The 20,594-nt window shown below is 60.6% G+C and overlaps 1 protein-coding gene across 4 annotated transcripts in view; it reads left to right on the plus strand.

Annotated features, from left to right (window-relative positions):
* PLCH2 (phospholipase C eta 2) overlaps window positions 1-20,594 on the plus strand; it is a 65,131-nt gene that overhangs the window by 39,767 nt on the left and 4,770 nt on the right. For 3 of the 4 annotated variants that reach the window (XM_038537698.1, XM_038537702.1, XM_038537701.1), the window contains 19 exons: window positions 1,037-1,183; window positions 2,777-3,020; window positions 3,191-3,320; window positions 7,686-7,856; window positions 9,913-10,006; window positions 10,209-10,412; window positions 10,641-10,761; window positions 12,322-12,493; window positions 12,873-12,980; window positions 14,038-14,196; window positions 16,571-16,657; window positions 17,088-17,170; window positions 17,576-17,673; window positions 17,757-17,939; window positions 18,321-18,428; window positions 18,951-19,075; window positions 19,155-19,239; window positions 19,472-19,618; window positions 20,000-20,079. In XM_038537698.1, coding sequence (XP_038393626.1) covers window positions 1,037-1,183; window positions 2,777-3,020; window positions 3,191-3,320; window positions 7,686-7,856; window positions 9,913-10,006; window positions 10,209-10,412; window positions 10,641-10,761; window positions 12,322-12,493; window positions 12,873-12,980; window positions 14,038-14,196; window positions 16,571-16,657; window positions 17,088-17,170; window positions 17,576-17,673; window positions 17,757-17,939; window positions 18,321-18,428; window positions 18,951-19,075; window positions 19,155-19,239; window positions 19,472-19,618; window positions 20,000-20,079 — 2,546 coding nt within the window. The remainder of the gene's footprint in view (window positions 1-1,036; window positions 1,184-2,776; window positions 3,021-3,190; window positions 3,321-7,685; window positions 7,857-9,912; window positions 10,007-10,208; window positions 10,413-10,640; window positions 10,762-12,321; window positions 12,494-12,872; window positions 12,981-14,037; window positions 14,197-16,570; window positions 16,658-17,087; window positions 17,171-17,575; window positions 17,674-17,756; window positions 17,940-18,320; window positions 18,429-18,950; window positions 19,076-19,154; window positions 19,240-19,471; window positions 19,619-19,999; window positions 20,080-20,594) is intronic. The other variant, XM_038537700.1, reaches the window with a different exon arrangement.

A 20,594-nucleotide genomic window follows, 5' to 3' on the forward strand; every position in this document is an offset into this window, starting at 1 on the left:
TCTCCACTCCAGCTGAACGATGGGGCCTGGCACATGCTCTGGGCCTCCGGGGCACCCCTGGCCCCACGTCCTGCCTCGCCACCCCTACCCCCGCATACCAGCAGCCCACTTTAAGCATCCCCTGTGGAGCCAGCCTCCCTGTCAGGGTCAGGGATGGGCTTCCTCACTGGCCAGTCTCTTCGGGCTGGCATGTGCCTGCACAGCGGCTCCCGAGGGTCCCTCGCTGGGTGGGTCTTGTGGGGTTTAGTGACTTGGCGCTTCAGCAGATGGCACTGTCTGCATCCTGGGCTCTCTGTAAGTAGGTGTGAGGGTGGGGTGCCTCTCTAGTGCCAGGAGGCTGCCGGCCTGCTGGGTGCCCCCTGACCCCAGGACCTGGCAGACATGTAGGCTGCAGGCAGGAGGCCCAGTGGACAGAGGAGTGGGAAGAGAGGGAAGGAACGCCAGGGAGGGGTTTGCGTTCTGGAGCTGAAGTCTGCTTCTGCACCTGCTGCAAGCCTTGGCCTCACAGGGCCTCCCCCCAGGGGTGGACGAGTGCTATGCTCCCCTTACTGCACAGAGGAGGAGGAGGAGGTTGGCTTTCCTGGACACCACGGGAAGGGGGCTCAGGCTCTCAGGAGAGCCTGTGGCCGCTGGCTGCTGTCTATGCCCAGCTCAGGGTCTCAATGCACAGAAGCCCCTGCGAGTGGCTCAGCCACCACAGCCCCTCATGTGTCATAGACTTTGGGGGTGGGTCATGGCGGTCAGTGGGGCCAACAGAGGGTGGGTGGGCAGGTAGCTGGAGGAAAGGAAAGCAAAGCTGTGGAGGAGCTGGGCCCGACCCGGGACCTCCCCCAACCCAGGAGAGGCTGGCCACATCCTGGCCAGGCCCAAGAGCTGGGCTCCTAACCCCCATGGGCTGGCGGGGGGGTGCGGTGGATGGTCTCCACGCCTCGGCAGCACGTGGTTGGTAGGCGGTGGGGCTGGCCCAGCCCTCATGCCACTCCTGTCTATCTCTGTGTCTGTCATCTGTCTGCCTGCTGCGTCCGTGGACATCCAGTGGAGGGATGCATGAGTGCCATGCAGGCGGGGACACAGATGGTGAAGCTCCGTGGCAGCTCCAAGGGCCTGGTCCGCTTCTACTTCCTGGACGAGCATCGCTCCTGCATCCGCTGGCGGCCCTCACGCAAGAATGAGAAGGCCAAGAGTGAGCGGGGCAGCCCTGGGGGGAACGACTGGGGGGGCATCTCAGGGGGAGCAGCATCCTGAGCCCTGGGCCTGGCACGTGGGTCCAGTGGCCTTGGGGTTTTGAGGTGACCTCTGGATGCCAGGTGGGATGGGGTAGGGGCCCCATGCCCTTCAGTGCCCTGGTTGTGTTCCTGGATCTGGGTGGGGCTGAGGGGTAAAAGGAACTTCAGTCTGGCTGGGGAACAAGACCTTCCAGAAACAGAGAGAGACACACACCAGCCGGTCACACCAAGGGCAAGGCGGCCTGGGGCCGGGAGGAGTCCTGAGCCAAAGGATTTGTGCAGGAAGGGAGAGGTTGGTCTCTGAGCAGGGCATGGTGGGGACCAGGCTGAGGGGTAGGAATGGACCAGGAGAGACCCAGGGCTGCCAGGGCAGGGCCTCAGCCCAGCAGTTGCCAAGGGCACTGTTGCTGCCAGAGGCCTAGGAGAGGGCCTTGCTGCAGAGGCCCGTGGAGGGCATCCTGGAGGAGACGGCTGGCACTGCCCCCTGGGCCCAGGGAGGTGACACTGCTGAGCTCAGTTGGAGTTCCTCCTTCTGCCCGGCACTGTTCCCTGCACTGGGCATCCTGGGAGCTGGGCAGTCCCTCCTCACAACAGGGCAACCTCACGTCCTGACAAGCACTGGGGTCAGATAGGGTCACAGAAGCCCCCGGAGGGGAGCAGCCGACAGGGCAGGGCCGGTGGGTGGGCCCAGGGTGCTGTTCAGAGCTGAGTCTCCATGAGGGAGGAGATGGGGGCAGCTGTTCCTGATGGTCACGCCTCCTAGTCTGGAGGCCCAGATTCCAGGGAAGTGGGCTCTGCATGCTGAGCGCTCACGGGTGAGAGCAGAGGACAGAGGGTGAGAAGGGAGGATCCCCAGAAGGGCTGCCCTGCAGGAGGCAGGAGGCATGAGGCCGGCTAGAGGGGCAGTGGTGGGGATGGAGCTCAGGGTGCTGGCTTAGGGCAAGGGGGCTGCTGGGCTGGGAGGAGCCCCCACCACTTGTACGGACCAGCCCCTATGAACACCTTTCTGAGCTCAGCTCCTTGGCGTCATTCAGATTTGTAGGAGGGTCTGTGGAGCACGGGGTGCTGCGTCCAGTAATGAAAGCCCTGCTAGAGCAGGATCCTGCTGCTCCCGCTGCCCCCTCTTGCTGGTGCCAGAGCTTCCTAGGGAGGCAACCCAGGGTCAGCCCAGCCTCAGAGTTGGGAGGCCCATAGGCTTGTCTGGGCCTTGTCACCCTGCAGCCTGGCTGCTTAGTGCACAGGCCACAGCTGGAATCACTAAGTAGGGGGAGGCCGCCCCCCTCTGGAAGGGTGTGTAAAGACACCCCCAGGGAAGTGGGGAGCAGACCTCAGGGTCAGAGCAGAGCAGGGAGGGCTGACCCACCAGCCTGAGCACGTTTGTACTTTCTCTTTCTCCTGCCTGAGGGCCCTGTCCCCAGCCCTCCCCGGCCGTCAAGCTCCTCCCCAGCCCCAGCAGACCACCAGCCTCGCCTCCCGAGTCCCTGTGTGCTGAGCTGCTGTGGCGTGGGGCCCGGGGGCGGCTGTGACAGGTGCTCCCCCACCCCCCGCAGTTTCCATCGACTCCATCCAGGAGGTGAGCGAGGGTCGGCAGTCGGAGATCTTCCAGCGCTACCCCGATGGCATTTTTGACCCCAACTGCTGCTTCAGCATCTACCATGGCAGCCACCGAGAGTCGCTGGACCTGGTCTCACCCAGCGGGGACGAGGCGCGCACCTGGGTCACCGGCCTGCGCTACCTCATGGCAGGCATCCGCGATGAGGACAGCCTGGCCCGCCGCCAGCGCACTAGGGACCAATATCCTTGGTCTTGGGGGACAGACCTCAGGGACACACTGTGTCTCCCTCCCTGTGGGGTCATCCTGCCCCTGTCAGGGCCACACATTTGGGGAAGGATGCTTGGGCTGGTGTCCTGGGCAGGGGGCGGGGCACGGCTGGACCCATGTTGGTCCCTAACTCGGCCCTAAAGTGGCTGAAGCAGACATTTGACGAGGCCGACAAGAACGGGGACGGCAGCCTGAGCATCGGTGAGGTCCTGCAGCTGCTGCATAAGCTGAACGTGAACCTGCCCCGGCAGAGGGTGAAGCAGATGTTCAAGGTGAGGCGAGGCAAGGCCGGGGGCTGCAGGTGTGTGGGAGCTGCAGGAAGTCGGGCAGGGCCTGCAGTCAGTGGTCACTGAAGGAAGCCACCAAAGGTGGCACACTGGCCCATCTCACAGGCCATGTCTCTGGTTCCCCGCCCTAGGCAGTCTTCCCAGTTGCCAACCGGCCTGGTGTTAGAAGTTACAAACGCACATCTGTCAGCTGACAGGGAGGCTTTATTGTCTGTAATTAGTTTCTGTCTTTCCAGAACTCCTGCTGCTGCAGTGGGGAGAAAAGGTGGCATCGGTGGGTTGTGCTTTGTGGGGTTGATGGGCAAGCAAACCCAGTTCCTAGGCTGCAGCCTGGAAAAATGCTTCTCCCTCCCTCTCCCTCCTTCCCTCCTTCCCTCCCTCCCTCTCCCTCCCTCTCCCTCCCTCTCCCTCCCTCTCTCCACTCTCCCGCCTCCCCCCCCCCCACACACACACACGAACATAGGCACACACACAACCGACTGCTCCACCAGGCATAGCCCCTGGTGGCTTCACATGTGCTCTCATGATAGACAGGTGGTGGCACTCAGCTGGAGAGAGGGGAACCTGTAGCTCAGAACACATGGGTCTGGGCATGAATGAAGGGGCCAGTGGGACACCCTCAGGCTGCTGGCCAAGGACTCGAGGTGGCTCCCAGGGCCCCTCCTGAGGGCCCCCAAGAAGACAGAGCCTGCCTGGTCAGTGAGGAGCTGGACCTCAGGCCTGCAGATCAGCAGCCCCCTGCCCCCCCATGTACCCTGCCGACCCTACCTCTAGGGGCAGCTCCAGGGTGAGAGGCTCTTCCAGAATGGTGAGGCTGTTGGGGGCCAGGCAATAGGCTGGGTTAGGACTCAACCAACCTGGCCTAGGCAGGGGCACCCCGAATGGGGTACAAGTGCACACAGTCTCCCAGGGCCTGAAGGTCAAGTGTAAAGTCCTGGCTTGAAGACGCACCCACACTGGGAGCTCTGGGGAGCCCATGCCCACCTGCTCCTCCTATAGGGACACTGGGCCTAGGTGCACTCAGCACAGGGGCTCCCCACAGAGCCCTCTGACCAGCCACCGACTTGGCTGAGTCTGGGCTCTGACCTGATGCCCTTGAGGAAACTCAGAATAGGGAGGAGATGCCTGCAGCCTGGGTCCTGCCAATGGGGTGGGGTCTAGGCTCAAGGGAAGTAAGCAGCAGGGTAGGAAGGGCCCTGCGGAGCCCAGACCCAGGGCAGCTCAGAACCAAGCAGCCATGTCCGTGGGAGTCCCTGAGAGCACAGGCCTCCCCGGCCCTCTCCACAGCCACCCTCCGCAGGGCTCTGGAACCCAGGGAAGGAGGGCTGACCTCCAGCCAGGCAGGGCAGCTTTGCTCGTTAGCATCAATTTGGTCGTCGAGAAATCTCAATACTGTTTCCATCGGAAGTGCCTGATCAAAGGAGAGTCTGTGTGGTGGGTAAAGGCTGCCTTGAACAGAGTTTCATCAAGTCTGAGATAAGAGCAGAGTGCAGTCTAGGCCCCGCGCGGCCTCCAACACCCTGTGCTGGCTCCGAGGCCTGGCCCAGCTCGGTGGCTCCTGCCTGAGCGCGCCCTCACCTCCCGCGGTTGCTGTCTGCAGGAAGAGTGGCTGAGGGATTCCTTCAGGAAGCACTTCTGGGGCTGAGGGGCTAGGTCTGTCTTTTTGGGTCTCCTGAAGGTCTCATCCCCATAAAGTGTTCTTACTCACCCTGAGGGCTGGCAGCTGGACAGAAAGCCAGCAGCCACCCCATCCTGGACTCCTGGCTGTGCCACCCAGCACTGAACTGGGTGGGAGGCCAAATCACCCTGTAAGCCGGACACTCAACACAATGGGCATCTCTGCCCAGCTCCAGCCACACCCTGGGAGCACTGACAGCCTGGCTCTGTCCCCAGGGTGCCCTTTGACCTGCAGCATGTGCCCTGGCCTGGCCTGGCCTGCTGGCTCTCAGACCCAGGGCTGCCCTCAAACCGAGCTCCAGACACATGTGGTCTTTGGTGTCTTCTGGGTCCCAGCACACGGGGCTCTGGGCTCTGATCCTGCTCCAGCCTTGGCGAGGATGCTGGGGTCCTAGAGTGAGGCTCTCGGGCCCTGCTAGGTGCTCACCTCAGTGTCAAGCTAAGGGCAGATGTTAGAGATCAGCCTTCCCAAGAGCAGTGCTCTCACTGGACACAGGGACGTGCAGGTGGCTGTGGTACCCTGGTTCCCTGCTGATGATGATGGTCCAGAAAGGGCCTCAGGGACCTAGTGCCCACCCCCATCACCCCAGATTGTGTCATCACGTGAGGAAAAGACTCCAGATGGCACTCACAGCTGGGCATATTGCTGTCTGTGGTGCTGACCTGATGTCCCTTCCTGCCGTATAGTCAACCTCCAGGCAGGTCTGGAGCTGCACCTTCTATGGGGACTTTCCTACCCATTCCCAGGGACCGCCATGGCCACAGGGCACCTCAGGCTCTTCTGGGCAGCCAGGCCTGCAGTTGCTGTGTCTAGTCCTCTGGGTCCGTCCCTGGCCTTGGTGTTCAGTGTTCCCAGGGTCTGACACTTCAGTAGATGCTCCCTGAGTGAGTGTGTTCATGAAGGGGTTTCTGGTCTCACTGGGGTCCCAGAGGGTTTGCCCCTGGGTTTCCTGCAGGTGTTGTGGGAGCTGCCCTGTCTGCAAGAGAAAGACAGTGGCCAGGTCCTCTCTCTGTTGTGGGGACTGAAGCCAGGGCACTCCTGTACACCTTGGGGCCTTGTGCTTTTCTTTTTAACAATGGGCAACCAATTATAATTACAGGCCACAACCCAGGGTGGGCATTAACTCCAGGGTGGGGTGTTAGCTCCCAGTATAGGGTGTTGGCTCCAATGTGTGGTGTTGACTCCAGAATGAAGTGTTGGCTCTCAGGGTGGAATGTTGGCTCCAGGGTGGGGTGTTGATCCCCAAGGTGGGGTGTTGACTCTTGAGTGAGGTGTTGGCTCCAAAGTGGGGTGTTGGCCCAACGTAGGATGTTGATTTTAAAGTATTGGCTCCAGGATGGGGTGTTGGCTCCAGAGTAAGGTGTTAGCTACAGTGTGGGGTGTTGGTTCCAGGATGGAGTGTTGGCTCTCAGGTGAGGTGCTGGCTCCAGGGTGGGGTATTGGCACCAGGGTGGGTTGTAGGCTCCAGAGTGGGTTGTTGGCCCCTAGGTGAGGTATTGTCTCCAGGGCAGAGTATTGGCTGAAAGGGTCCTGGCTCCAGTGTAGGGTGTTGATTCCAGAGTAAGGTGTTAGCTCCAATGTGGGGTGTTGACTCCAGGATGGAGTGTTGGCTCCCAGAGTGGAGTGTTGGCTCTCAGGGTAAGGTGTTGGCTCCAGGGTAGGATGTTGACTCTATAGTAAGGTGTTGGGTCCAATGTGGGGTGTTGACTCCAGAATGGGGTGTTGGCTCTAGGGTGAGGTATTAGCTCTCAGGGTTAAGTATTGGCTCCAGGGTAGGGTGTTGTCTCCAGAGTAGGATGTTAACTCTAGAGTAAGGTGTTGGCTCCAATGTGGGGTATTGACTCCAGAATGGAGTGTTGGCTCCAGGGTAGGATGTTGACTCTAGAGTAAGGTGTTGGCTCCAAAGTGAGGTGTTGGCTTTCAGGGTGGAGTGTTGACCCTAGAGTAGGGTGGGGTATTGACTCCTTATGGATTGTTGGCTCCCTGAGTAGAGTGTTGGCTTCAGTGCAGGGTCTTGGCTCCAGGATTGAGTATTAGCTCTCAGTGTGGGGTGTTGGCTCCAATGTGGGGTGTTGGCTCTTGAGTGAAGTGTTGGTTCCAGGATGGGGTATTGGCACCGGCATGGGTTGTAGGCTCTAGCTTGGGTTGTAGGCTCCAGGATGGTGTATTGGCCCCTAGGTGGGGTATTGGCTCCAGGATGGGGTTTTGGTTGAAAGAGCCTTGGCTCCAGTGTAGGGTGTTGACTCTAGAGTAAGGTGTTGGCTCCAATGTGGAATGTTCACTCCAGGTTAGAGGGTTGGCTCCAAGAGTGAAGTGTTGGCTCCTAGGTGGGCTATTGACACCAGGGCAAGGTGTTGGCTCCCAGGTGGGGTGTTGTCTCTCAGTATTAGGTATTGTTCCCAGAGTGGGGTGTTGATTCCCAGATGGAGCATTGACCCCAAAGTGGGGGTTTTGACTCCAATGTGGGGTGTTGGTTCTCAGAGTCGGGTGACTGTGCCAGTTTTAAGTGTAAGTTAATTTTTAGGGGAGGGGGGTCAGCTCTCAGTTAAAGAGTCACTTTGTGGCTTCTTGGTAGGAGAGTCAGAGGGGGAGCCCAGTGAATTCACTGCAGCCAGGGGCCCAGGGGGCTATCAGGGTGGGACATCGGGGGACACAGAGGCTTTGGCTTGCAGGAAGCAGATACAGATGACCACCAGGGCACACTGGGCTTTGAGGAGTTCTGTGCCTTCTATAAGATGATGTCCACCCGCCGGGACCTCTACCTGCTCATGCTGACCTACAGTGACCACAAGGACCACCTGAACGCCACTGACCTCCAGCGCTTCCTGGAGGTGGAGCAGAAGGTGAGGGCATGGGCAGCAGGAGCCGAGTCCCAGCCTATGTGGCTCCCAGGGCACTTAAACCAGTTCAGTGTGGCCGAGAACCCTTCAGTGTGGAAGGATGGTCTACAGCCGGCATTCAGGGTCCCTAAACCCTTTCACTTAGTGGACCTGCATTGGTTCCCATCCTGGGCCATGCCAGCATATTTCAGGGGTGTCCCATGGAGGCCCTAAGGGGCCTCCTCTGTGGGCCTCTGAGCAGTTCAGCCCTGACCACAGACACCCCGAGCTTCCTGAAGGGAGCCTGCACTTGACTGCAGCACCTTTAGCGTGGAGTGCCTCATAGAACTGGGGTTCCATGTCCCAGCCTTCCCACCTGTTCCAGCCATGGGTCTGGCTAGCTTGTACCCCCTGAGCTCCAGGCCCATTGCCACCGCCACTCACTCATTTGTCCAGCAGAGGCCTCTGGGTGTCCGAGGGGCATGCCCACCCATTTCTCTTGATTCTAGGCCTTCCTGTCCATTGTAAGAGGTCGAGTGCTCCCTGGACACTGTCCTCTTGACTGGGGGCCCAGTGTCCAGAGGCTCAGGGATGTGGACTCCTCAACCTCGGACGAGGCAGGGCCTGGGTGTTACCTTCTGTGGTGGGCAGGAGGCTGGAAATCTGTAGTGGGAGAGGGGAAGGCCAGAGTCCCCCAAGGAAAGAGCACTGCTGTGGTGGGGCTCAGACAGCATATGGCTCCCACCCTTAGGGCTGGTGGGAGCAACCACAAGGACCAGCTTCCAGACTTATAACTTCCTGGAACCCTTAGGGACCTAGTTTTGGGCAGAAAGTGGGAGCGGCAGTCAGCTTGGAGGTTAGGGGCCACAGGAAGCGGCCACTGGGCCGGGCCAAGGGCTGGGCGGCTGGAACAGCAGGTGCAGCCGAGAGACCCAGGCCAGTCTACGCAGCAGTTGCCCAGGATCTCCCACCACTACTGTCCCGGGTTGGCACCCTGCCCCACTCCGCTCCACGATGAGGCTGCCCTAAGCCCAGGGCATGACAGAGGGCTGCCCCTGGGGCTGTTCTCCCAGAGTCCCTCCTGACCACTCACTGCTGGGGTTCTGTCCTTGTGGCAGTTCCGCTGGCAGGAGCCCTGGGGTCTTATCCAGGTGGGAGAGGCTGACAGCAGCCTCGTTGAATCTTGATGTCCAGGGAGACTCACCCCCAGCCCAGCCACTGTGAGTGGCTCTTTATTCCCTGCCCTCTGCCCTAAGCTTTCTAGAACTCTCCCTATGTCTGGGGCTAACACTGTCCACCAGGTGGGTGGTTTGGGCCCTGAACAGCCCCCTGGACTCTGGACCTCCCGCGGTCCACAACTGCTCTGAGCTCTGACCCTATTTGTCTCCCTTGCCTCCCCTCACAGTTACCTCTCCCCCTGCATTCCTCGGGACTTCCTGGAAGCCCTGCTGGTGGGCCTGCTTCTGGGAACTGGGGGCTCCTGGACTGGGCTGCCCCCAGGGCCCTGGGAGATTACCCAGCCTCTTATGTGTGGGGTCATTGATGTGAAGGGCCACCGGGGCTCAGCTCTATTGTGCGCCTTCCTGTGATAGCTGTGGATAGGCAGCAGAGGGGCCAGGGAGAGGAGGCTCCCTGTGCCCCCGGGTTTCCTCCAAGGTGGGACTGGGTCCCAGTTTTCCTGCACCTTTTCACACACAGGACTGCCCTGGTTCATAGCTCTTGAGACCCCTGACACAGTGGGGATGTGGGGTGGCCCAGCTGATGAGACCAAAGACCCTCCCCAGATTCAAGGATCCTCAGTCGGAGACAGCTCTTCCAGAGCCGTGTGATCTATCAGTAGTCCTCTGGCCACTGAGGCCCAAGTCTTGTGACACTGGGGGTAGCCAGTGGGCCACCTGATCAGGGAAGCACACTGCAGGGGCCTGAGCCTCCCCCCTCCCCACCCCACTCTGGTTAGTCTTGGTGTGACAATCAGAGGCAGGGTGGGAGGCAGTGGTGGTGGTGGAGGAGGGGGTCCTGCCTGAGTCTAGCCCAGGCCAGTGACAGGCTAGCCTGGGCTTAAGCCCCTGCTCTGGCCTAGATGGCGGGTGTGACCCTTGAGAGCTGCCGGGACATCATCGAGCAGTTTGAGCCCTGCCCAGAAAACAAGAGTAAGGGGGTGCTGGGCATTGATGGTGAGTAGGGGCGTCTCTGCGGTTCAGCTGTCCTGGCAGGCCGATGTGGGGGAGGTGCTGGTGGGTAACTTGTGGCCCTGGACTGGTGGCCTGAGTGGGTAGCTTCCTGTTCCACATGGTGTGGGGATGGGTGGTGCTGAGATGAGCCTTGTGGTGTGACCATTGTGCAGGGGCTAAGCGCCAACTTGTGCTCCTCACACAGGCTTCACCAACTATACTCGGAGTCCCGCCGGCGACATCTTTAACCCAGAGCACCATGGCGTGCACCAGGACATGACACGGCCGCTAAGCCACTACTTCATCACCTCATCCCACAACACCTACCTCGTGGGTGACCAGCTCATGTCCCAGTCTCGGGTAGACATGTACGCCTGGGTCCTGCAGGCCGGCTGCCGTTGCGTGGAGGGTGCGTGGTCAGGCCTCTAGGACTCCACATCCCCTCAGCCCCCAGGGTCCCGGGCCTGGACCGTGGACTGGCCCCACCCCTGTGGGGTCTCTGAGCAGGGTGTCTGCCCTCCTTCCCAAGCAGAAGCCGTGAGAGGCCCCTCCTGGTGGTAACTGCTGGGCAAGTCCATGAACTCTGGGCGTGGGCAATCAGGCTCCTGGAGCTGACTGAGGTCTACTCTGCCCACAGTGGACTGCTGGGATGGGCCTGACGGGGAGCCCATTGTGCACCATGGCTATACTCTGACCTCCAAGATCCTCTTCAGAGATGTCATTGAAACCATCAACAAATATGCTTTTGTCAAGAATGAGTGAGTGGCTGGGACTGGGGAGGGGGGAGACTGAAGGGGGATGGTGGAGGAGGGGTTCAAATGGCTCTTCCTGCCCTTCCCCCACATCCTTTCTTGGGAGCAGTTTGCAGAGGCCAAGGGGCTGGTTTTGGGGTCTGTTGTTGAAGCTGAGGGTCAGGGAAGGGAGTGGAGCCACAGCTCTGGGGAGAGGAAAGAAGTGGGTGCAGGTGCTGACAGCAGATGAGCTGTGGCTGAGTGGGGTACCTGTGCAAGCAGCTCCTGTCCACAAACACTCGGCAACCTCTGGTGTTAGCTGCCTGAAGCAGTGGTGGCTCTGGCACTAATTACCCCCAGAAGTTACTCCGTGTCCAAACACAATTTGCTGTCACTCAGCTGTAGCTACAGACATTGCTGAACAAAACCCAATTTAGTTTCTGGAAATAGAAGACTGCCTCCCCACACCTTCAACTCTTGGCTAAACAAGGTTCACAGACAAGGAAAGAGCTAATTTAATGATGGAGGGAAGGAGAAGCAAGATTGATTTAGAAAATAGAAATAGAGGGGCCCCTCCTGAAGGAGCTTGCCCGAGTTCTGTCTTGGGCTTTCAGAAGGCAGTGGGAGTGAGGAGTGGCAGCCTGGGCCCTAGAATTTCAGGTGAGAGAGGCATTTCAGGGCAGGGATGCTGAGACAGGTACCTGTCTTGTAGCTGCAGGGGACCCAGGAACCTGCTAGAGTCTCAGGACAGGGCTTGTATCTTATGTGTGCCAGCATAATCTTTGCAGGTATAAGGTTCTTCCCTAGGGCCTTGGACTTCAGGCTTCAGTCCCTTGCCTTAGAAATGGGGAGATGACTAACCTTCACCCCAAGTCCTGTTTGTTATCTCCACATCACAGGACTTGTCCATCTCTTGCTCTGATTCATGCCCTCTAGGTCTGGGTCACCTATGTTTTCTGAAAGGATCATGTTGCCCTTTGGCAAAAATCCAAGTAAAATGTGCACATGGTTAAAAAAAATAAATCAAATAATTGAAGAGCGTAGAATGAAAATCCCTATGTTATACTCCCCATTTTGCACTATGCAGGTAATAACAATGTTCTACCAGATGGTATATGCCTGGCTTATGTTTCTTTTCTTATGGGGCCAATGTTGGGACCCCAGAGCCATTCACAGGACCATGTCTCCAGTATCTAGGTCAATGAGATTATCTTTCTCAGTCTATTCATTGCTCCATGTTTCACCTCAGTTTAGTACCCATCTTTTTTAAACCATGACTTGCTGACTTTCTTGAATGTTTCCTTTTGTTTTCCTGGAGTTTCTAATTGCCTTTGTTTTTTCCTATTGGGATATGAACTGCATGCCTTCCTTACGTGTCCCTAAAATTTCTTAGCTCATTTCCCACCCACTCAGTTGCTTTTCAAAGCCATTGATGGGCCCCCTCCCAGAGTGGCTGGCGATTCCATCTAACCTGGCTGCTGGTGAAGATATCTTTTTATTCACTGGTGCAGGTGACTTAAGGTCTCACACAGGTGGGCCCTATCCCTCCCCTGGCTTCTCTCTGCCCCTTCCGCCTTGGGGCCACAGGTACCCAGTGATCCTGTCCATTGAGAACCACTGCAGTGTCATCCAACAGAAGAAGATGGCCCAGTATCTAACTGATATTCTTGGAGATAAGCTGGACGTGTCATCAGTAAGCAGTGACGATGCCACCTTGCTTCCTTCTCCACAGATGCTCAAGGGAAAGATTCTGGTGAAGGTGAGTCCCTGCCTGCCAGCATCCTGTGGGGACTCTGACCTCTGATCTGTGGTCAGGTGAGGGGCAGTTGCCCTGCTCTAGACAGTATGGGGCTACATACCATCTCTGACAGATTTGAGTCAGGGTAGGCCCTACCCCTGACTTGGCTTCAGTCTTCCTCCATGGTGGCCACTCAATCTGGGGACCTCCAAGTGCACACTGAAGCATTTCCCTCCCATGCTGCTGCAGCAAGGAAGTGCCAGGTTGGCCTCTACCCCGTGGCCTGAGGTTCACAAGCAAGCTTGAGAAATGCTCCTTCCCTTTGCTGCTTCTTGCATGGGTACTGGCCTCCCAGTACTTCCTGCAGGACCACTCCCACGGTCCACTGTCTCCCCACCAGGGCAAGAAGCTTCCTGCCAACATCAGTGAGGATGCTGAAGAGGGCGAGGTGTCTGACGAAGACAGTGCAGATGAGATTGACGAGGACTGCAAACTTCTCAATGGGGATGTGAGCAGGGGCTGGAAGGCCCTTTTTGGGAAGGGGGGAGCTGCAGGTGGCTGAGAGAGGCATGTCATACTGATGTGATGGTGCTTTGCACAGACAGCTGGGTATGTGCTCAGCCAGTGGGGGCCCTCCCCTGCCTGCCCTTTCACACAAGACACAGCCCCTGAGCTCCTAGCTGCTGGGCTTCCACCTCTTCACCCAGAGGGGCTGGGGTTGGAGGTCACACAGGGAGGCTGAGGAGTGATAAAGGGAGCGGGGCTGGGGGGACTCTGTAATTAGCCTCTTCTCTCCTCTGGGCATAGTTCTAAGCAGTTGCTGTGAGGTGGGAAGGTATTATTTCTCCCTGAGGGCCCATCGGATGGGAAAATAATTGTGTAGGAGCATTCCCAGCCACTTCAGCTAATTGTTTTTAGAAAGCCCTGAGGCAGCAGAATTCTTTCTGCTTTGGATGTGCCTGCATATTTCTCTGGCCCCAGGTGACAGTAAGCCCATGTTGTCTGATATCTACCTTGTATGATTCCAAGCTGGGCACTGGAGCCCCCAGAAGCCCATGGCCCAGGCCCTGCCCTGGAGGAGTCCAGGTTTGTCAAGGCTATGATGGGGGCTGCTCCAGGCCGGGGAGGCTACACTGCCCAGACTCTGGTACTGGCCAGCCAGGCTGTCTGTCCCTGCCCCTGCTCGCCTCCTTGAGGTATCTGGTAGCCAGTGGTGGGATCCCAGATCCCTAGCTGCTTAGGCCAATGAACCCTCTGACGTCTTCCCTCAAGTTCTCCTGAGTTTCTGTGGGCAGCATTGTGCAGCTAAAGGATGCAGGCATTAAAACCAGAGAGGCCTTGGTTCAGGGCCTGCTGGTCACTGTCTGTGGCCCTGGGGGGCAAGTCATGTCTGCCATGCAGCCCTGGAGTAGGGTGGCGTGAGGGTAACATGTAGGAGTGAGCATGCGGCCAGGGCCAGGTGTGAGAAGCCAAGACGGGGCCTGGGATCCCGAGCTCCAGCAGGTGTGTGCGGCCACCACAGACCTGGGGACTGATGACAAGGGTTGGCCGGTGGGCTTTGACAGGTTGCCACCAACCGGAAGCGTGTAGAAAACATTGCCAAGAAGAAACTGGATTCCCTGATGAAGGAGTCAAAGATTCGGGACTGCGAGGACCCAAATGACTTCACTGTGTCCACGCTGCCCCCGTCTGGAAAGCTTGGGTACAAGGCAGAAGGCAAAAAGGTGAGAGCCCTACAGCTGATGAGGTCAGCCTGTGGCAGGGCAAAGGGCCTGGAGGAGGCGGTCTGTGCACACCTGAGCACATGTGTGCATACACACCCCCCCAAACCCGTCCCCATATGTCCCGTGGGGAGGACAGAGCACCCACAGTCCTGGGGGTTGAGCAGGTGGGCAGCATGCCCAGTGAAGTTCCTGCTTTCCTTGACCAAGCGATATCCAGGCGTGTGCCTGGGAACCTGGGGACACACAGGATGGTGGCCTGGACCTGAGAAACTTATGTCTGTGTGACTTTTTGCATATGAGGGAGCAGGGAGTCAAGGAAGGCTTCCTGGAGGAGGAGGAGGAGGGAGAAGAGAGGCAATAGCAGCTCAGGCCAAACCAGCAGGCATGGGGCCTGGAGAGGGCATCAGGGAAATCCACCTTGTTCCCAGCTGCACTAGGCCCTGCTCTGCTGGGATGTGGGTAGGAGGGCAATGGGGGGTGCAGGGCATGGAGTTCTCCGAGGGGGTCTAGGCAGAGGGGGCAGCGTCTGGGCCGCGGGGCCCGGCACATGGCCCCAACAGGCCTCTCTGTCCCCTTGGCTGGAGGGCCCGAGGCCGTGGCCCCCCCACCCCTGGCAAGTCCCTGTGCGGGAGAGGGCAAGTGGCTCAGACTGCAGTAGGAGTGGCAGTCTGGTGGGGAAGGAGCAGGTGCACAAGGAAGGGTCCTGGTCTGCAGTGCTGGGCACAACTCTGGTGGGCGCCAGGCTGGCCAAGGATGGGCCTGGTTCCCTGAGGGACCCAGCACCCCCTCCCGACATTCAGAGTGGCCAGGACTGGACCTTCCTTCCTGGTCTGGTGCTGCAGCTTATGCCCTGTCCAAGGCGTGGATGCTCCTCCCCCTGCTGTCCTGCGGCCCCCATGCTGCCAAGCTCTCTGTGGTCAACCAGCTGCGTCCAGGGGTCAGGAGTGGCCTGAGGCGGGCCCTCTGCTGTCTCTGGTCATCAGGCTGCGTCTGGGGGACAGGAGTGGCCCAATGCGGGCCCCCTGCTGCTCATGGGCTCAGGCTGAGCAGGGTGGTTGGAGCTGAGGGTGGTTGGAGCTCAGGCCGGTGCTGTAAGCCTGCCAAGCTCAGGCGTGCAGGGGTGTGGGGAAGAAGGGTGAGTGACAGCAGACTCTGGCTGAGGCTGCAGCTGCTTCTCCAGGATGCTGGGCTGACACGCGTCTCTCCTGGGTTCTGCTCAGATTTAGAGTTGCTTGTGCAAGGCGTTTCAGGCAATGTTTACAGAGCCGTGAAGTGCATTGGCCTCAACTGGCTCCAAACGCACCATGCGCGGCTTCCAGCACCAGTGGGCGGTGAACCGTCACCAAATGAGGAAGGAAATGGGCTGGCACTGCCAGGCCCAAGGAGGAGGGGGAGAAACACTTCGAAGGGCGATATGGAGCATCATTGAGCTAAGCCCTTCCACTGTGTGGATCTGTGCCCTGGGCTCTGGACCGACCCTTCCGTGCGACCCACTGACTAGAAGGGCACGAGCACGGCAGACTCAGGGCAGGGATGGGAGCTGGGGCACTGCCTGTCCTGACTCCCCATGGGCCCTGGCTTCTCCCCGGGCCAGCGAGGTGAGGGTAGGGCAGTGGCTGGAGGCTTGGGGGGCAGCCGTGGGGCAGCATCTCGGGGCACATGCTCCGTTTCTGATGAGTGAGCCGTGGTGCTCCGTGGCCAGGCCAGGGGGGCAGGCATCATGGTGGGCTCCTTGGGGACAGCTCCAGGGCCTAGGGGACTGTCCCTTGTGTCCTTGGGGCAGAGCTGACCATCGCCAGCTTGAGCTCTAGGTTGCCTCTTCCAGGTGACCGGGGTCCACGCCAGAGGGGTCGTTGGTCCAGGCTGGGGTTTGGTTGGTGGGGGTGCGTATGGAGCCATGTGGACAGGGTGGGCACAGGGAAGGCTCGTGGTAGTTTTGGGGTGAACAGGAGACAGTCGGCAGCTTTGGGGGGTGCAGACCCGCATCTGTGTCATTAGGGGAGACATTTGTCTCCACAAGAAGCAGGGCAGGACACCGGAGCCACAGGGAGCTTCGTGAGGGTCACATGTAAGCATGCGTGGCTGGGGAACATTCCAGACATACAAATAGTGTTTATCACATGCTTACCCTCCATGGGAAAAACATTCAGAATTGAGGCCTTAAAGAGTTTAAAACAAGAGGTCTCGAGGAGCTTGTGGGGCCTGCAGGCCCCCTCTCAGACCCCTGGTCCCCACTGAGCCCCCAAGGTGGGCCTGGGGCAGCTCCTGCTTCCTCTGGGCCTCACGAGGTCCCCCTCTTCCGGGAAGGATGCCTGGAGCCCCTGGGACGGAGGCTGGGCTCCACCTGTCACCTCTGTCCCCCCATCTGCCCCAGGCTGAGGAGGATGTGGAGTCCGGGGAGGACGCCGGGGTCAGCAGACGGAACAACCGGATCCTCATGAGCGGTTTCTCCAAGCGCAAGGTCTGACAGGGCTCCCAGGCAGGGGCACCCTGTGGAGGCCCCATGCTCCCTCTTCCCACTCACCCAGCTGTCCATGTGGTGGCCAGCAGGTGTCCCCTCCAGCTCCTGGGGCCCCTGGCTTGCCTCCCAGAGTCCATCCCCTCTTTGGACTCTTAGCTACATCATCTGACCGGGCCTGGGGTCCAGAGCCCTGGTTAGGGCTGCATGGGGCTGGTGCCTCGACAGCCCCCCCAGGCCCTCCCCAGCCAATGCCCTGGGTCCCTTGGGGCCCAGGCTGACCTGCACACTGCAGAGGACAGCAGGCCCAGCCAGGCAGCCTGGGTACCAGGACCCCAGGATGGCAGGCCTGCTTCCTGTGCCCTCCAGCCCACACGATGGCCTGACTGACCTGGGGCTCCACAGGGCCTGACTCTGCTCTCCTTCCACTCAGAAGAAGAGCAGCAAGCTAAAGAAGGCGGCCAGCATGGAGGAGGGGGATGAGGACCTTGACTCCCAGGGCAGTCAGAGTCGAGGGTCAGTGTCTGCCTCAGCCCGGACCCCGAATAGATGGCAGTGGTGGGAAGTGTCCTTGTCCCGGCAATGGCTGGACTTGGATATACAGGCCCGCAGTGGCCCGGGGACAGCACGGTGGGGTGGGAGGTGTGGACCCCAGGTTGCAGGGCCAGACTGGCCAGCACATACCCCTGAGCCTGCCCTGAACGCCCGTTGTGGGACAGGCATCCTTCGGTGGACTCAGCGCCAGCACCTGCCCCTCCCCGTGTCACTCCTCAGTGTCCACGGCCCATCCCAGGCCCCGCACCACAGGGCGTAGTGGACGTTAGGTGGACATTCCACATGAATCAGTGGTGCCCAGGCTGGCCTGAGTCAGGAGGGGCACCGACCCTGGGGTCCTGACCCTGTCGCCCACCCTGTCTGCAGGGCAAGCCGACAGAAGAAGACCATGAAGCTGTCCCGTGCCCTCTCGGACCTGGTGAAGTACACCAAGTCTGTGGGCACCCACGACGTGGAGGCAGAGGGTGAGGGGACAAGGGCCCCGGGGGTGTTGAGAGGGCCGGCCCTGGCCCGGGCGCGCCTCTGAAGCCGCCCGTCTGCACTACAGTGGCGTCCAGCTGGCAGGTGTCGTCCTTCAGTGAGACCAGGGCCCAGCAGATCCTGCAGCAGAAGCCGGCACAGTACCTGCGCTTCAACCAGCACCAGCTCTCCCGCATCTACCCCTCCTCCTACCGCGTGGACTCCAGCAACTACAACCCGCAGCCCTTCTGGAACGCAGGCTGCCAGATGGGTGCGTGTGGCCGGGACGAGGAAGGGGGCTGGCCCTGCAATGCCAGGCGGCTGGACTTGGTGCCAGGCCAGGGGTTTCGGAGAGCCTCCGCCATGGCGGGCCGACGTCACTGGGCTGGCACCAGGACTGAGTCCTTGGGACCCCAGGACAAGGTGGGAAATACCACCTTGTGGCCCCTCTGCCCGTGCGCTCCTAGGGGTGGACGGGGTTGGCTGTGCAGGGCTCCCGGGGCATCTGCCAGGATGTGTGGTCCTGGTCGTGCACAGAGGTGAGCCCAGGGCCCCTGCTCACGTAGGTGAGCGCCGGACACAGGAGCAGGCGAGCAGGGGGCTGGGGAACGCGACGGGCACTGACCAGGCCACCTCCCGCCCTACCTTATAGTCGCCCTGAACTACCAGTCAGAGGGGCGGATGCTGCAGCTGAACCGCGCCAAGTTCAGTGCCAATGGGAACTGTGGCTATGTGCTCAAGCCCCAGTGCATGTGCCAGGGTGAGGCTCAGGGGCCCAGGGTGGGGCGGGCGGGGGCAGCTGCAGCCGGGAACACGGCCCCCCAGGACGCCGGAAGACGGGGTGTGCTGGAGGGCCCCACTCCCCCGGGGCCTGGCTGGGGGTGAACTGGGTCCCCAAGGAGGACATGTTTGAGGTGGCTCCACACGGGGCTCTGGCCCGGGCGCCCGAGCTTCCCTTTTCTCACTGAAAACCGCCTAAATCACGAGTAGATTTCTCCCCATTTTAACCTGACTCCCTCCCCCACCGGTTCTGGCTTCCTTTGCCACCTTTCACTCACCTCCTGAGGGCTATGGGGAGCCCAGCACCTGCGCCCCACCCCAGAGGATGGGCTGGGACCCGTCACAGGGTGGTCACAGGAGTGGCCAGCACCACCCCCCCAAGCAGTGCCCCCTGCTGGAGCCCTGCCTACCTTCCCCCTGCCCCCCCACCCCGCCCCCATCCTGGTGTTCCTAGTGGGCCTGTGCTGCCCCCCTCAGCCTGCAGCCCGCCCTGGCCCTCCAGGTGTCTTCAACCCCAACTCCGAGGACCCCCTGCCCGGGCAGCTCAAGAAGCAGCTGGTGCTTCGGATCATCAGTGGGCAGCAGCTCCCCAAGCCAAGGGACTCGATGCTGGGAGACCGAGGCGAGGTAGGAGGGGCCCTGGCGTGGGTGGGCGGGGCTGGAACAGCTGGCCAGGCCCGGTGCCACCCCTGCCCTCTGCACCCAGATCATCGACCCCTTCGTGGAGGTGGAGGTCATCGGGCTTCCCGTGGATTGCAACAGGGAGCAGACGCGTGTGGTGGATGACAATGGTGAGGCCCAGGGCCCCGCATGGCTTCTCTGGCCGCAGCCTCACGGTGGAGGTAGGGGGGGCGCTGCCAGCTGCCCCCTGGCTGGAGCCCGTGTCAGAGCCTGGGTCGTCCCTAGCTGTTGCTTCCTCTGCTGGATGGCCAGCCCAGGAGGAAGCACTAAAGAGGGTGTGGGCAGGTGGCCTCCAGGCTGGACCTGGGGTGGGAGGTGACACCTCCTCCTGGTGGCCTCTAGGATTCAACCCCATGTGGGAAGAGACCCTGGTGTTCACTGTGCACATGCCTGAGATCGCACTGGTGCGCTTCCTCGTCTGGGACCATGACCCCATTGGGCGTGACTTCATTGGCCAGAGGACACTGGCCTTCAGCAGCATGATGCCAGGTGGGCAGTGGGGGCAGTGTCCCCCATAATAGAGACCAATGTCCCCTGCTTAGGCGACGTTCCCCCATAGAGACCAACGTCCCCTGCCCCCCACCTCCCCCCGCCACAGGCCAGCGTTCCCTAGAGGTCAGCTGAGGGCACCAGGGCTGAGCTTCCTCCCATGGGTCGGCTCCTGCCATGGGTGGGTTGAGGAGGGCGCTTTGTGGATGGGGCAGGGAAGGGCGCTCAGGCTGCAGCTTCGCGCGGCTCCCGGACAAGGATGAGCCTGTGATACCGGCGGGCTTCCTGGAGAAGACCCCAGCACCGGGCTTACGGGTTGTACTCAGGCCTCAGGACCCCTGAGCAGAGTAGGGCAGGGTGAGCCGTGACTGGCTGTTTCAGGCTATCGGCACGTGTACCTAGAGGGGATGGAAGAGGCCTCCATCTTTGTCCATGTGGCCGTCAGTGACATCAGTGGTAAGGTGAGTGCCACCTGCGGGGCCACCTACCTGCCTTAGCACCCCCCGGCCCCTCCCCAGCCATGTTGTTGGGGTTTGGGGCCTTGCAGTTAACTTGTGGGGGCTGTTCCTCCATCCTCAGGGTGGGTGGTGGGGGCCCCCTGACCCCTGTGTCCCGTGGCTGCTGCAGGCGCTCCCGCGCTGCCTCCCCCGCCCCCCCCCCCCGCCTCTCCCCAGACTCCTTGTTCCTTCCGTGTCTCAGGGCCCCTGGTGCTCCGTCCCTCCCTGGAAGGGGTCGCCTGGCTCTGCTGCCTGCCCCCCTCAGCCCTTGAAGGGGGTCCTCCTCCAGTGCGTGCTCCACACCATCAGGTGTGCGTGGGGGCCCTGTGTGGTCCTGGTGCCCACCGTGTCTCTCCTGCCAGCGCCCCGGCCATGAGGTGCTGCTGGGCACAGCGCCACAGGCCACTTGGCTCTCGCCCCTCGTCAAGCCATCTGTCTGTCCTGTGTCTGCCTGTCTCCGCGGGCTCCGCGCCCGGCTG

Source organism: Canis lupus, chromosome 5 (genome assembly GCF_011100685.1).
Source record: "Canis lupus familiaris isolate Mischka breed German Shepherd chromosome 5, alternate assembly UU_Cfam_GSD_1.0, whole genome shotgun sequence".
NCBI classification, from domain to species: Eukaryota; Metazoa; Chordata; class Mammalia; order Carnivora; family Canidae; genus Canis; species Canis lupus.